Source organism: Schistocerca gregaria, chromosome X (assembly GCF_023897955.1).
Source record: "Schistocerca gregaria isolate iqSchGreg1 chromosome X, iqSchGreg1.2, whole genome shotgun sequence".
Taxonomy (NCBI): domain Eukaryota; kingdom Metazoa; phylum Arthropoda; class Insecta; order Orthoptera; family Acrididae; genus Schistocerca; species Schistocerca gregaria.
In genome coordinates, this window is record NC_064931.1 from 644,442,964 (window position 1) to 644,460,512 (window position 17,549).

At 39.9% G+C, this 17,549-nt stretch overlaps 1 protein-coding gene across 2 annotated transcripts in view; it reads left to right on the forward strand.

Moving 5' to 3' along the window:
* LOC126298978 (gamma-tubulin complex component 3-like) overlaps positions 1-17,549 on the forward strand; it is a 218,439-nt gene that overhangs the window by 142,524 nt on the left and 58,366 nt on the right. For both annotated transcript variants that reach the window (XM_049990600.1, XM_049990601.1), the window contains exons 9-11: positions 7,592-7,728; positions 7,813-7,964; positions 12,552-12,744. In XM_049990600.1, coding sequence (XP_049846557.1) covers positions 7,592-7,728; positions 7,813-7,964; positions 12,552-12,744 — 482 coding nt within the window. The remainder of the gene's footprint in view (positions 1-7,591; positions 7,729-7,812; positions 7,965-12,551; positions 12,745-17,549) is intronic.

A 17,549-nucleotide genomic window follows, 5' to 3' on the forward strand; every position in this document is an offset into this window, starting at 1 on the left:
GTAGACCTCGACAGCACTGGCTAGAGGGTGCTGTCATCTGTCTCTCTCGTAGTGCCAACTTGAAAAAGTATTCCTTGTCATCATTGCTATCGATACCACATCCCTTGCCATGAAACGACTTGCCTTCATCGAGTATGGTCTCCGGAGCCAGGTGGAGAGACCCAGGGGTGGCATAGCTGAGGGGGCGGACAGTGGAATTGCCGGGGCGAGCTGTCCACCTGCAACCTTGAATTGGTCCCGAGGGGGCGAGGAAAATGTCCCGTGGGAAAACCAGCCCAGGCCGTGCACCGCTACTGAGTGTGTGCGGAGGCGGAGCAACGACTTCCATGGGCGGCGGCAGCCTAAGTGTCCATCCGTTCCGGCACCGTGGGGGAATGTGGTGGCGGCGGGAGGCGTCTGTATGGTGCAGTGGCGACGACTGGAGGCGTGCCCGTTGTGGAGGCGCCATTGGTGGTGCCGTGGGCCATGGCAGTGGAAGCTGCGAAACCTCCGATTCTGCTGGAAAACAACCAGCGGCAGAAAACTGAAGACGGCACAAATGAATCTGGTTCCGGTGTCACTTGACAGTGCCATGGGGACCAGAAATGACAAATAAGGCGTGGTCAAGCTGGATACGAATGCGCCCCTGCTACCGACGCCGCACGCCAGAGAAAACACGATAAAACACCAAATCATGCAGCGCCAAGCCAGAACAAGGCAAAGCAGTGGGAGTGAGTGGCGGCAAGTGCAAGAGCTTCAGGAGCAACTGATGGGCGTGGCCTTGTAGCAATTCTGCTGGGGAACGGGTGTCGCGTGGCTGAGAGCAATAGGAAGCAAGTACAGTCCAGAGCGCGTGCTCACAAGAGTGCGTGGCATGCAACTTGCTCATCTGTGACTTAAATGTATGCACAAAGTGTTCAGCCTCTCCATCCGACTGGGGTTGGAACGGGGCTGAGGTCAGATGGTGAATGCCATTAGCAGCACAGAACGCTTCAAACTCTGAGGACACAAATTGGGGGCCATTGTAGGAGACAATAACTTCAGGAAGGCCCTCAATGCAAAAAATAGATGTCAAAGCCTGAATAGTGCTGGCAGAGGTAGTAGAGGACAGAGGTACAACAAAAAGTAAGTTGCTGTACGCATCAATAACAATCAACCAGCTGGTGTCCCAGAAAGTACCAGCAAAATCAATATGAACGCATTGTCAAGGTGCAGTAGGAGTTGGCCACGCAAAGAAGCGCTGGCGGGGAGCAGATTGATGCTTCACGCAAGAGCGACAGTTTGCAAGCAAATTATCAATTTGTTTGTCAATGCCGACCCAAGTGCAGTGACGACACACTAATTGCTTCGTCTGCCGTATACCCCAATGACCATCGTGCAGTAAATGGAGGATTTCCAACTGCAACGAACAAGGTACAACCACTCGAGACTGATCATTGTCAGTTCGTAACAAGATAACACTGTGGTATACAGACAGGTTGTGACAATGCGCAAAGTAATGTCAAACAAGTGGATTGTGAATTTGCAAAGCGGATGGAGGCCATTGAGTACAAATATACTGCAAAAGAATCTATAAAGAAGTGTCAGCAGCAGTCGCAGTAGCAATGCGACTAAAATCCACTGGAAAACCTTGAGCTAATTCCTTATCCTGCGAGTCAATAAATATGCAGGACAGTTCAGAAGAATCAAACACTTTGTCAGGACCGATAGGTAGATGAGACAAAGCATCAGCATTGCCATGATGAGCTGTAGGCCGAAACAAGATTTCATAATTGTACTTAGACAAAACCAAAGACCAACATTGCAACTTTTGTGCAGTATGGGCTGGAACTGGCCTGGATGGGTGGAACGACGGCGTCAAAGGCTTATGGTCGCTTACCAAATAGAACTTTTGACCGTAAAAAAAATCATGAGACTTAGTCACTCCATATGCAATAGCTAAAGTTTCCTTCTCGATTTGAGAATAGTTTTGCTCGCCAGAATTGAGCAATTTAGACGCAAAAGCAATCAGGTGATGGATGAATTAATGCGGTGTGAGAGAACCACTCCGATGCTGAGACACGATGCATCGACAGCCAAAACAACTGGTTTGAAGGGATCAAAAGGAATCAAACAGCGTTCACTCAGCAATGCAGATTTGAGCTTGCGGAAAGCAGCGTCACATGCCGAAGACCAAACAAAAGGAACCTTCTTATGCCAAAGGCGATGCGCTGCATTTGGTATAAACCGAATATAGTAAGTGATTTTGCCCAACACAGGCTGAAGTTCTTTAAAGTTTCTGGGTGCTGGCAAGTGTCTAATTGCACTGAGATGTGACGGTGAGGGGTGGATACACTGACCATTAAGCACATGTCCTAAATACTGAATCTCAGTTCGAAAAAATTTGCACTTGTCCCTGTTACACTTTAGTCCTGCCTGCAAAACTACAGCAAACAAGGCACGCAAATTCTGCAAATGTTCGGCAGAGGTGCGACCTGATACGACTATATCGTCCAGATAATTGGCACAACTAGGGACAGTGGCACACAACTGCTGCAAATAAGACTGAAAAATAGCACGAGCTGAAGCATAACCGAATGGAAGGCGGTGAAACTTGAACAAGCCAAGGTGGATGTTTATCACAAAATAACGCTGTGACTGTTTGTCGAGCGAAATCTGAAAGTATGCGTCCCGCAAGTCAACTGTGGAAAAGAATTTTCCCGCACCAAGCTTATCAAAAATGTCTTCAGGACGTGGTAAGGGAAATGTAACTACCACTGTCTGGGGATTTACTGTAGACTTAGTCAGCACAAATATGGAGACAACCGTTGGGTTTCTTCACACACAGGATAGACAAAGCCCATGGTGAAGCAGAAACAAGTTCAATGACACCACTGTCTTGCAGTTGCATAAGTTCAGCAGCTACAATGTCGCATATTGCGTGCGGTACCAGGTGTGGGTGCCAGAAAATGGACAGGGCATTGTTTTTAACTACAACATGTGCTGCAAAGTCCTTGGCACAACCAAGTCCATCAGAAAAGCGTTCAGCAAAATCATTGCATAAAGCGGCAACTCTGTCTGCATGGTCACTAGCGTTGATGCAAAGTACATTGTCCTGAACTGAGAGGCCAAAAAGTTCAAATGTCTCATGCCAAAAATGTTCATAGCATCACTAGTGGAGCACATGGAAAGAAACAGTACATGTTGTTGCACCATATGTGGCTTGCAAACTACACACACGGAGCACTGATATCTCCTGTCCAGTAAATGCAGTCAGTGTGGAATGCGAATGGCAAAGTGGGGGCAAACCAAGCAAGTCATACATAGATTTGTTCAGTAAAGAAACTGACACACCAGTGTCCAGCTGCATGCAAACAGAACATTCACAAATATGCAAAGTAACAAAGTTTCCTCGCATCATGCTGAATGCAAGAGAAAGTGACTGGCAAAACTTGGTTCACACAACGAGCTGTTGAAGCATGTAAAGGAGACTTTGAATAAATGGCGTTAACGTCCATAGGCTGATGTGAAACCTGATTATGGTGGTTGCCATTGTGGTGATGCCCACGCGAATGAGAGACAAGTTCGGATTTCAGTTTCTTAGAGGGTGCCTGGTTTGAACCATATTTACGTGAGAGCACATGGCATGGCATGGCGTGGCTGGCTTGAACCATATTTACGTGAGAGCACATGGCATGGCGTGGCTGGCTTGAAGGGCACTTCTTGTGCCGCGCTAACAGTACACACACCCAGGGTCACGTTGAACGCAGAAGTAGCCATGTCTAATGTGTCTTGTCTGTCTAGCAAGTCCACTACTTCCTGCAAAGACTGGTTTTTAAATCGGAAGATTTGTTCACGGATGCAGTGATCTGACACATTCTATGCAATAGCGTCTCTAATCATTATATCCGCATATGAGCGTCCACATGAGCAATTAAATTCAGAATCAGAAGTTGGTCCCTGAAGTTCAGCTAACCAAGATTTATATGACTGAGTAGGGCCATGCCGGAGGCGAAAGAATTTGTATTGTGCAGCTGCCACATTTACACTGTCACTGAAGTGCGGGTTCAAAGCATCAATCATTTTGCCGTATGTTTTAGTTTCTGGGCAAGTGGTGGGAAACAATTTCATGCACACACAGTACAACACAACACTCACATTGGCAATGAAAATAAGCAAGCTGCTCTGTACATGGTACATTTTAAGCTGCCTCGAGCTGGGTAATGTATTCTGCTGAGCATTCAACGTCAGGATTGAAGGCATGAAATGGCGGCACCATCGACGACGGCATCGGTATAGGTGGTGGCGTCGGAGGCGCTAAAGTAGCTGCAGTTTGTAGTGTGACCAATCCATTTATGGCAGCAAGCAGCTGCGTATTTTGCTGAGCCTGAAAACGAACAAGATCGGACAGCAAAGTCTGTTCCTGTGGCGAAGCCATGGTTGACACAACTGAAAGTCTTATAGGGAATGGTGGGAACACTCATAAACCCACATGGTCACACTGGGAAATCACAAAAAAGCTAAAGCAGTACTGAGCAAAAAAAGGAAATGATAGGAAATCAAATGCCGCATCCTTGTTGCCAAAATTTTGTATCCCGCCTGGGAGGCGGCGCGTGGGTAGGAATGCGGAAAAAGGTAATACAAGTCGGTACTGCAAGAAAATGGTTTACTGGTGCAAAAATAAGGTGATAAACGATTACATAACTTTGTTCGTAGGTGCAACGCTGAAGCAAATTGTCCTGGCTGGCTGCACCTGATGAAATGGGCTGAAGCAGTCATGGAGCTCGTAGGCCTCGACAGCACCGGCTAGAGGGCGCTGTCGTCTGTGTCTCTCATAGTGCCAACTTGAGAAATTATTCCGTGGCATCGTTGCTATCGATACCACACCCATCTCTATTATTTACAATGCACTTAGCTTTTCACTCTTATTAACTTGTGCATGATGTTTTTACAGTAATCTCTGTCTTCCATATTATCATGCCTTCCACCTTTAAGCTCTCAGGTTTTCATCTCTCATCTGGTTCCGTCCTCACCAGTCAGTCTTCCCTTCTCATCCCATCTGATAGGTCTCTCCTGACACATGGCACTGGGTGACTTTCCCAAAATGTATCCTTTTTCCTAAACCTTTGCAGTTCTTTTCCTTCAGCCCTCTCCCTTCACCTTGAACCCTTGTGCCAGAAGAAGCAGCCATGGGCTCTGGAAGCTTGCATAAGTATAACCTCCTTTTATGTGTGTGTTCTCCCGCTACTGCTTGCTGAGTAGATCTCTAGATTTATCTATCCAATTACATTATATTGTCATTATTTCGTTATTATATTAAACCACTGTAGTTCAATGTTTTTTGTCTATGAAATTTCCTCTTGTATTTAACAACAGCTCATCCCGTAACTGTCTTCATCCTCTTTCATATGACACGTCATTTGTTTCTGGAAAGCATGTGTGTGTACTGTAAGTAATTCTACTATAATCAGTATGTATACATACTGTTTATAACATTAATATGTGTATAAAGACTTTATTGGCCTTGTCATTTTAGTGTGATGATTTTAATTTCTTTTGGTGACTATATAGTTCAGTTTTTTAGGTACACTCAGGACATCGCCACCTTCCGCCTGTAAGTGCTCGGCCGTGTGATGTTCTTAAGGACTTGAGGATTTCCTGGAAGCAGTAGCATACAGCTGTATCTCAGCAATTCCAACCCACCTTGTGGCACTCAGTATAACTAGTCTACCTTAAACAGTCATTTTGCTGTAACTCACCATCTGTGTGTTGCTCATAAAGCTCTGTCTGTTTCACAGTATAGGAGATGTATTAGTTCATACACGTAAAAGCTATAGCTTGTAGCATTACAGTATTAATGATCCGGACTTACTAATACTGAGATTGGGACTGGACCACTCAGATATGTGTATTTTTCATGTTACTTTTGTGTATTCCCTGAGCCTTTTGACTCTAGAGTTCACTCTTGTGTGCTTAAAATTTCAACCTACATTCTTAGTATTTCAAATCATTGTAACAATCTACTGATTTTCATTCATTTTCCCTGTTCATTAAATACCAAGTTTGTGATTTTAGCTATGCCTACTAGTCAAATTCAGTTGTCTCCTTAGAATGAACAGTAGCAGTAATTGCACTTGGGGTGTTGCTTACCAAAAATAGGAATGTTCTTGTTTAGATAATGGTGACTGATGGTAGCTACTGCAGTTGAGGTTTTTCTTTTAAAAAAAAAAAAAAAAAAAAAAAAAAAGTGTGTGTGTGTGTGTGTGTGTGTGTGTGTGTGTGTGTGTGTGTGTGTGTGTGTGTGTGTGCGCACACTCACACGCACACACGCGTGCACTCTCACTCTCTTATAGCTTCTTAATGCAAAACATTGTTCACAATGCAGGAGATGTACTGTTTGGTTAGCACCTATTGATACAAATCCTTCTGTCTCCCTTCTCAGTCAGTTTTAAACCATTGTGATCACACTTTGTTGCTCTTGTATTTGGGCATATGCATAAGACATCTGTTCCTGTAATTGGTGCATTTGTTGATGATTTGTGTGGCATACACCAGTGCCTTGTAATTTCCATGTAACCACAATAAATCCAAAGTTTAAACGTCGCATCATCTAGGGAGATCATGCCACTAGGTTGCCTAGACCAATAATAAGAATAATAAGACTCCATTTTTCTTTGTCAGTCACACACCACAGGACAATCACCTTGTTCTAATTTCAACTTAACGTCAGTGTTGTACACACAGAAGGTCTTGTGAAGGGCCAGTGGACAGAAGAAATCTGCAAACATAATACAGAAAAACAAACCAATAAGGAAATCAAGAATGAACTTCAGCAGGAAGACAGCCCCCAGCCCTGAGAACTGAACACTCCAGATACAAATAAAATGAAATTTATGTCAGTAGATATTTGTACAAACAGGTGGGCTTATATAGTTTCAATGATATTCTCTCCTATGAGACTATAGAAAAACTACATGGCTAACCAAATGAATATGTAATCACCACTCCTGACAAATAAGCCTATACTTCTCAAGAAAATAAGATAATTTTCAGAATTTTCTTTTCTCAAAAATTAGCAATGCACATCAATATTTCACTGTTCAGGGTATCCAACTAGTGTTTCCATAACATGTGACCTCAGCACTTGTAACATGTCTTAAGAAACGGAAATATCATTCTTACTATATTTTCATTTCTGATTATAAATTGGTGTGAATGTTAGTAATGTATAGGGTAATTCCTGTAGTGATGCATAGCAATTTCTTCGTGTAATGAAACATAGCAGTTTAATTTGCCATGATTATTTATAAAAGTGAAATTTCTCAATGATTTTGTTACTATTATGTCTTATAAGAAAGTCTCTTACTGGTACACAGTTGCAACAGAGACTTACTTCTATGTCTACATGTCCATTTAGTTTGATGTGACAAGATCTTCAAAACATTTTTGTTTTTATTAGTTTGCATTATTAGTAACACATTTAAATCCTATTATTTTCTCTTACAGATACTAATAAAAGAGCAAATAGCTAACAATAACAATAATCATTGATAAGGGCCTGTTACATTTCTTGTACATTTAATATATTTATGCAACAACTGTGAGTAGTGAGAAGAGCTACCTATTTTTGCAGGTATGTCGTCCTTTGTTCATAATGCTAAGTAAGTGGATTCTGGATGGAGAATTGGAGGATCCTCACAATGAATTCTTCATAGCTGCAAATCCAGGTGTTAAAGGCAACCGCTTGTGGCACGACAAGTATTATGTCCAGTAAGTTTTTATTTATGGTATATGAATTTTGTGGTGTTGTCATTGTAATTCAATAAAACTATATTAACTTTCTTTTCCTTCCAGGGAATCTCTTGTTCCTAGTTTCATCTCTCTGGAACAAGCCTGTAAAATTCTTGCCACAGGCAAGAGCATCAACTTTCTTCGTGAAGTATGCCAAGATCACGGCCCTATAAAATGTCGTGCAGCCCTCCGATGCACATTGGAAAGCACAAGCGGTATAATTTTTCTTGTCTAGTGGTTTAGTAAGAAAGACAACTGAGATACTTAAATGTTCTTGTTATCAATAATTTGTAATACAAGGTACCTCGTGGAGGAATGAAAATTTTTCTTGAGTACACAAATCTCATAATTTAGAGTTAACATGGTTTGCGCAAGTAAAAGTGTTTGGAGGTAAAATCAGTGTTACAGGAAAGGAATGGAAGCTGTAGGTTTCTTGGAAGGATACTGGTAAAATGCAATACACTGCAAAGGAAATTGCATACAAGATGCAAGTGGGGACCAATTTTAGACTATTAGTGATCCTTCACACCCAGATTATTTATAGAATCACACTCCTATGTCTAAAACTGCTTCAAATGTCTGATTAATTTACAAGTGAGTTAGTGTGTTACATATTTAATGTCAGCAAGTTTTTAGAAAAGCTAGTTTTCACAGCTTAATAATTGATAAATGGTACATTGCACATCTTTTAAGAAGTAGGCAGTAGGTAGCACCAGCCACCAGTAGCAGTAGCTTGTACTGACCTAGTACTGCAGTCATATGCTGTATGCTTATCACTGCTAGATGGCAATGACAGTGCAGGAGCTTTAATTCATCATAGTTCACCCAACTGCCACAAAATGTTTATAAATTATATACACAAACATTTCTTGTTAATTGGTTGTTGACAACAGTGTCTAAAATCCCCACGGGAGTTCTTGAAATTAACCTCAACATACAGGGCAGATAATATAACACACACACAAAAGTGCGGAAGCTGTTACATAGGCAGCTTCCATATGTATGCTAAGTGACAATTATGTTCTCGGATACAGAAAAGAGTAGAGGTAAACAAACCACTTGCTGCATAGTTCAAGTGTTAAGCATTTGACATGGTATAACACAGACTGAAAATGTTGCTGGGCTTCTATACAATGTCCTTTAGAGTTTAATAATACACAGTACTGCAACTCATCTTTTCAGAATTATATAATGATGTTGTTGTCAGTCTCATAGTTCATTGCAGTGTGAGAAGACTGGCATTGTCACATATTTACCATATTTACTCAGGCAGAACTTTAAATTAATATTTTTCCAATCTGCAGTCATTTTTATTCTTAAGTAAATTCATTTTACTTTCATTTTTGTAGCATGCGAATACTTGCCTTTTGTGTACCTGGAATCCTGTTTGCCATTATGATGATGTCACATGGCGAGTACTGTTTGTCAAACTACAGTATTGTACTGAAACTGTGTTTTGCTATTTAAGTAACTGTATCATTTAAGATCTGTTATGCATGTTTGTTTTTATTTTGGTGTGTTGGTGGAAAAAATATGGAACTAGTATTTTGTCTAAAATATATTATGATTCAAAATAATTAGCCAGGTGACACAAATGAATTTAAAAAATGTGCGAACATCTCTGTAGCTGAACAGTTACCAGTGCTGCCTTCAGTGCAGAAGGACCCAGGTTCACTTCTTGGTACCACCTCAGACTTTTTCTGAGGTGGTGAGGTCTGGTACAGGGTCCATTAAGTCATTATGAGGTCTCATGAGGAGCTGTTTGAATAAAAAAAAGTACTGGCATCAAGAAGATTCATCTACAGACATTAATTGCTGGAGGGATTGGTAACAAGCTGATAACACATCCTATGATTATAGATGGCTCCTCATACAGCAGCAGCCAGCCAGTTGCAACAGGCATAAGGCCTAAACCATTAGTGGTATTTACTGAAAAAATGCACAAATCCTAGACTGCAGTTGTCATCTACAGATAGTAGGAATGGACACCATATTGTCTGTGGGAAATGAGATAACCATTCAATGTGGTGGAAATATGTTTATAAAGGAATATTTGCTGCTTTTCTTTCCCTAAACCACCTTTATTTTTGACTATGACTCATTTTCCTTTTCTATCAGGCCAAGTCACACATCATGTTTTAGCACTAGTACATTGGGACCCATTTAACTTTGGTTCAATCCCGTCTCCAGCCATCCTGATTTAGGTTTTCCATGATTTCCTTAAATCGTTTCAGGCAAATGCCGGGATGGTTCCTTTGTAAGGGCACAGCCGATTTCCTTCCCACTCCTTCCCTAACCCGAGATAACCGCCACCACCATTTAACTTTAATACTTTAATAATGAAAATATTTATTTCTGCCGATTCTTTTATGTTTTTCTGATTCTAAATAATTTTTACCTTCCAGATCCATCTTATTTGTTGTCCCTAAAGTGCTTGAAGATTTGTTGAGTTAGTATTTTGTTTACTCTGTATAAGCGTCCATTTCCATATTGTTTCTGTCTTTTTTTCTCTCTTTTGATATATGTCTCACAGATTTGTAATTTTCAAGCATCTGTGCTCCTCATCTGACCTTAAATTTTCCTCATTCTTCTTGTCACTATTTCTAGTTCGTTTAGGCACTCGCTTGCTTAGGATCTTCTTGGTTTCACTTGTGCATTGTAATGTAATGTAATGTATAGGTAACAAGTCACTATATACACACATAAATAAGGCCAAAGCATTCAGTCAATTGTCTTTAAAGCTAGCCCCTTCAATCTTGTGGGAGAAGGGAGGAAGAACGTGGGGAGGGGGATGAACAGTTGAAAGGAAGAGTGGCTGACATCTGGGTGGTAAAATGCAGCAAGCACATAATGTGGGATGGTGACACAATGTGTTCGCATTGACACAGGCAGGGGGAGTTACGTATGGCACATAGTGATGTGTAAAAGTGGAGGATGAAGTGAAACAGAGGAGTCTGGAGGTTGAGGAGAATGGTGTGCGAATATGAGTGTAGAATGAGTGATGTTTGAGACCAGCTAGATTGCATGATCAAAGATATATTGTAGTTCTGAGAACAGTTTTTGCACTTCTGAATTTGCAGTTTTTGTTGTAAATGTCTTTCATTATTCCATAGGCTCTTCATTTTGTTTAGCTGTTCCTCTGTAGCAGATTTTTCAGTTTCTACATTTTACCATCGATGGCTGTGTGTTCCAAGAGAAAGTCGTGTATTTTTGCATGTGCTTGATTTTTAAATATTACGGCAAAGTCACCCACAAAAGCCAGGCAATTTATGTAAATAAATTGCTTCCTGTTCCTCAGCTTCATGGATAACGGTCTGGCCTTTTAATTTTTGATTCCAAATTCTTACTATTTCTCTTCTAATACCTAACTGAAGGAGACAATTGAATTTTATTGCAATTAACACACAGCAGTGCTGCCTTTCTTTCTTAGTTCATTTGCCCCCATGATATTTTCCTCTACAACAGAAAATATATCTACATCTACATCCATACTCCGCAAGCCACCTGACGGTGTGTGGCGGAGGGTACCCTGAGATTTGAAAGAAGCAAATTATATGACACATCAGTTTTGTTAAAGTTGAAAAATTGTGTGGGCTCATATCTTTGTATCAGCTCTGGCAAAGTGCTCCTTCCAGTATTCCACAATTTGTCTCCTAACAGCATCACATTCTCCACTTGAATTATGAGGATTTTAGTATTTCCTGTACTGATACTAGCATTTGCTGAATTTTCAGTCCCAATCTTCAGAGCTATGTCTCAATATTCTATCACAACACATTAGCCCTCTAGGAATGTTCCAACTCTCATTTCAGGGAACTATTTTATGAGGAAGGTTTGTAAATATTTGAATGATGACACATGAATAGTCTTCATTTGCAGTGCTGATGACATTTAGCTTCAGTAATTGGGAAGGTCAACTTATTTATCAATATACCACAGAAAAACATCTCATCTTTGATATGTTGTAAAATAAAATGGTAAGACTATTTTGAGCATAATAATAGTTCTCAGGTTCTGCAAAGAAGTATTTCCTTTGTTTATTAGTCATAATTACAGAAAATTGCACAGGAACACAGTTAAACAATTAGTCATGAATTCACAGGCTTGGATTTTGTTTATTTTATACTTCTTTTTAAGTGAAGTTGTCCTTGAATGATGATAACAATTTTTAAAAAATGTGTTTCAATAACAATGTTCTTGTGGCTGTATTACAAAGATTCTTAAATATTGACACATTCTATTTTGTTTATAGATGCTCTGGCAACTGGATTCCTTTGCATAGATTTCTGCAACTTTTGGAATTTCCGAGAAGTCAGTCACTTAAAATGTTGATTTATTTAAATTCGTGAGATAGATGGTTCTGGAATAGTTCTCAGAACAACTGACAACTTCTTATCAAAGTAATTCATGTGGAATGAATTCATGATTATCCAACTTAGCTTTCAAAATCTTTTCAAGAAAATTCATTAAATAAATAAAATTGAAGGCACTAAAAGATGTTCATGCCCTTCTGAAAGTTTACAACTGACTTGCCAATCAGTTGCAAGTGGACATACAGTTTAATGTGGACTCCAAACAACAGTTTAACTGGGAATTTTTCACGTTAATAAATCACTACCTGAGGCGAAAGAAGAGATAATTGTCAGAAAAAAGTCCTTGGACCATAGACCAAGTCACAAATTCTTTTACAGTATCTCATAAATATAAAATTTGTTTTGTTGTTGTTGCTGTGTTAATCATTCCAAGTGCAGTCGATATCTCCTCGGAGACTTGATGTTTTGATATGCTTTTTCTGTTAACAGTGGAAGCGCTTTTTGTCGAGGACCAGGATGGAGAGTTGCAGGTTATGCTAGAGCTAGCGTATCGTGAAACATCTAGACGTGTTCTTGATGTCCTCAATAATCAGTACAAATTCATGGACCACCTGCAAGCTCTGAGGAGGTATCTCCTCCTCGGCCAAGGAGACTTCATTGGCCACCTTATGGAGCTACTTCAGTAAGATGGAGGAGTATTTTACCTTGCAGTTGTTAATAATAAAGTCACTTGGTTACTTAGTAGTTCCTTTTCTGCCTTTCATGTTAACCAGTAGAAACATGCTCCTATTGGAGCACAAAATATGTGAATATGTTCTTGTTTATTTAAAAGGCTCTGACTAAAAAGGAGGTATCAGCTGCTTCATTCTACCTTCCTCAGCACCTTCAAAAATTTTGGAATGGGAACTTACTCATGCTTTTTTATATGCACTTCACCTGTCACTCCCACAAGTTCCCCTAACTGTAACTCACTCACAGCCACTAGTCCATCACTGTAAGTTGCTCATACTCATCCACTCTCAGTAACCATTAGTCACTCAATCATTGTCACTATCTTTTTGTCTCTCACTGTCATTGTCTCCTGTGTCACAGCCAGTCCCCTTCATCCTATCCTACTTCTACAGTCTCATCTCACTATCATTGTCTCCCTCTTGCTTTCTCTTACAGCTAATATCTCAATGCTTCCTTCCTGTGGTTGCTCTCTCTCTTCTCACTGTCCCTCATTGTCATTTACTCTGTCTCTGATTATCACTGGCTTTCACCAACTTCCACTTTCTCTTTCTCTTTCTCCTCCCCCACCACCCCACCCCCCGCCTCAGTGTCTCAATTCCCCCCCCCCCCCTCTCTCTCTCTCTCTCTCTCTCTCTCTCTCTCTCTCTCTCTCTCTCTCTCTCTCTCTCTCTCAGCATAAGCAGCATTTTCCACTGGTTCCATTCTTTACCTTGCCGGAGCAGTGCATGTGAAAAGAAATGTAGTGGTCAGTAAAATTTAGGTAGTTTACTTATGTGAAAATGAAATAATGGAAAACTAATTTTCCACCTCAGACCTTATTTTACTTGCAAAAATTTTGAATGTGCTACAACATGTGGTCCCAAGATGATATTGGAGATACTTTATAGCATATTTCTCCATGCTACATCACTTTATAAACTACCTTTTCACCTCACACTAGATTTTATGTGTACAAGTAGTGTAACTTTGAACATATGTATCTTGGAAACTGATAAAGTATGAAGAAAATTTTCAAGGTGGTTAGAGGTTAGGATCTTAAAGTACATCTTAATAATTTATACAATTTTATGTGTATAGCCAGCCCTTTGTAGACCACATCAAATGCAAAAAGAACCAATACATTTGCACCATTTGCCTAAACAAGAGGAAGAGTGTAATATTTATATGACACTCTACTGTAGGATGGTGACACTAAGACAATCCTCCTGTTGGGTATGAAAATCGTCCCTATCCCAAGGATTATCCAAACCACTGGACTGTACCTTTTTATAACAAACAAAGCTTCAGGTAGTGCATGCTGTCACTTGCATAACAATATAAAAATAAGTTTTTCATTTCTTCTTTAGTTTAAAGTCATCTGTATCTTTTGACAGAAAATGTGAACTTTCACGGGTTATAAATAAGTCAGAAACTCCAGTGGTGGGTGAGGAACTGCCCACTAAAGTTCACTGCATCACTAAAGAAGTGTAGTAATGTTAGCAATATGACATATGAGACATACAAATGTTGGTGCTATAATGTAGAATAAGAATATTACTTATCTTACTTTATTTGGAAGTTATCCATATGTTTGGTTTCAGCCTATAGACAAATACAAGGAGTTCCGGGAGTAGTGGTCAATATTCAGGGGTATGAAAAGAAGGATCATTCAGAACATAAGTAAAGTAAACATGGGCTCTAAAATACGTACCTCAAGAGTTACATGCACTTGTTCAGTAGAAAAGGAGTGTTTCACAGTAGTGAAGATGAACAAGAGCTCATAGCTTGTGCACTTCAGAGACCATGTTTACTGAACATATTTTTTTTCCTTTTGGTCCATACTATGACCTTTTACAATATGGAAAACAAAGAGCTTGCAGTATAAGAGATTTGTTTCGTAGTGTCAAAGATGAAATGCTCATAGTTCCTGAGGCACGCATTTTCCATCCCAATGAATGTTGACCATTCCTCGCAGGATACTTGGTGTAGTTGTGTGCTGAAGCTTGTTGATGAAACAGTTATAACGTTAAAGGTTTTGAATTTGTGGTTCTGAAAGGAAGTGAACACACTCTGATAGGATGATTGTCATGTCCTCCAAAAATTGAAAATTAATAATGAGTTGGGAGCAGTATGAACTAAGTTTAGAACAATGCATATGAATGGGAGATAGAGGCATTGATCTTGCATGAGCATCCCATTTTTGTTCTTTAATTTTTCTCTGCAATATGACACACAAAACTAATTAATAATTTCATGTAATTTACTGTGATGTTCAATATGGTCCTTACACATGTAAATAACAGGATTCATATCACATGAATAATGGTGACATCTACATCTACGTTTATACTCCGCAAGCCACCCAACAGTGAGTGGCAGAGGGCACTTTACGTGCCACTGTCATTACCTCCCTTCCTGTTCCAGTCGTGTATGGTTCGCGGGAAGAACGACTGTCTGAAAGCCTCCGTGTGCGCCCTAATCTCTCTAATTTTACATTCGTGATCTCCTCGGGAGGTATAAGTAGCTGGAAGCAATATATTCGATACCTCATCCAGAAATGCTCCCTCTCGAAACCTGGCAAGCAAGCTACACTGCGATGCAGAGCACCTTTCTTGCAGAGTTTGCCACTTGAGTTTGTTAAACATCTCTGTAACACTATCACGGTTGCCAAATAACCCTGTGAGGAAACTCGCCGCTCTTATTTGGATCTTCTCTATCTCCTCCGTCAACCCTATCTGGTATGGATCCCACACTGATGAGCAGTACTCAAGTATAGGTCGAACAAGTGTTTTGTAAGCCACCTCCTTTGTTGATGGACTACATTTTCTAAGGACTCTCCCAATGAATCCCAACCTGGTACCCACCTTACCAACAATTAATTTTATATGATCATTCCACTTCAAATCATTCCGTGTGCATACTCCCAGGTATTTTACAGAAGTAACTGCTACCAGTGTTTGTTCCACTATCATATAATCATACAATAAAGAATCCTTCTTTCTATGTATTCGCAATACATTACATTTGTCTATGTTAAGGGTCAGTTGCCACTTCCTGCACCAAGTGCCTATCCGCTGCAGATCTTCCTGCATTTCGCTACAATTTTCTAATGCTGCATCTTCTCTGTATACTACAGCATCACCTGCGAAAAGCCGCATGGAACTTCCGACACCAGGTATTTTTCTAAATTTCTGACCAGCTACATTTTCTATAAACCAAAATCACATAAATTGTGGTAGTTTATCCAAAACAGTAAAATCCAGCTTAGCCAATTTTCAAAGTATATTGTAATTTATGAAATAACAGTTTATTCTTATGTCTGTCAACAAATTGACAGCTCATATTTAGCAAGCTCATGATTAAGACTTTCATTGGGTGCACCGCTGGTGTTGAGTAAAACCACAACTATGCACATTCTGTGTGCAAAAATGTGTGAACCAATATCCACAAAACTCAAGAACTTCAAACATTAAAGACACAAGAGTGATGTCAGTAACCTAAACTAATGAACATTTTAATTGCACTGTGTTGTGATTAACAAGTGTTAAGTGTTGTGGAATTTATTTATTTATTTATTTTTATTTTTTTAGTTTACACATCAAGTTCCATAGGACCAAATTGAAGACCAAATCTCAAAGGTCATGAAACATGCCAGTACATAAAAATACAGCATAAAAGTAATAACAGATAAAAATAAAATGTTTATGAACCGAAAAAAAGACAGTACCTAAGTTCAAGTAAATGCAATCAATAATACAAGAAGAATCAGCTTAATTTTTCAAGGAACTCCTCGACAGAATAGGAGGAGTGACCCATTAGGAAACTCTTCAGTTTCGATTTGAAAGCACATGGATTACTGCTAAGATTTTTGAATTTGAATGGTAGCTTATTGAAAATGGATGCAGCAGTAAACTGCACACCTTTCTGCAAAAGTGTTACAGAAGTCCGATCCAAATGCAGATTTGATATCTGCTGAGTATTAACTGAGTGAAAGCTGCTGATTCTTGGGAATACCACATTACACCTGTGGGTAGTTGTACATTGTCTACCACAAAAACATAACATTCCTTTGATTTGAGTCAGTTGGCTGAGAATTAGAATACAAAATATGTCAAGAATGGTAATGTGAAAGAACACTTGCACATATTGCATATGAGTACTTTTGATGCCTGCCTCTGCAACAAGAGTCTAAGGGTGTGAAGATGGTTGTCAGGAGTTATGCCTATAACAAAGATATCATAGAGGTATGAGACACAATTTCTAATGTGTTGATGCATAAAATGCTGGAACATGGCAGGGGCTGTCTTTCCAAGACTAACAGATTGCAATGGCAGAGGCCATTTGGCATATTGAGCACTAATCATGCTTGTGATGCTGCATCCAAGATAATTTGAAAATATGTCTTTGAGGTCAATTTTATGTAGTAAGGTGCCATGGATTAATTTTACATAGTTCATCTATGGTTGGTAGGGGCTATACTTCCATTTTAGCTTATATGTTTATAGCTTTAAAGTTCCCACTAAGTCGAAGTGCTGTTGGGCTTGGGTACTGTTATCAATGGAGTGGACCTTTGACTATGGGAAATAAGTATTCACACATCTTCATGAATGAGTCTCTCCAGTTCTATTTTGAGAGCATCCTTTACAGCCAGGTGAACTTTGAAGAAGCACAGAGAAGTCATTGCTTAAGTGACACAAGATTTGAAATCAGTCAGGTTCTCTAACCCAGGAGAGAAAATATGAGCATAACTATTACCGAGTCTTTAGGGTGGCACAA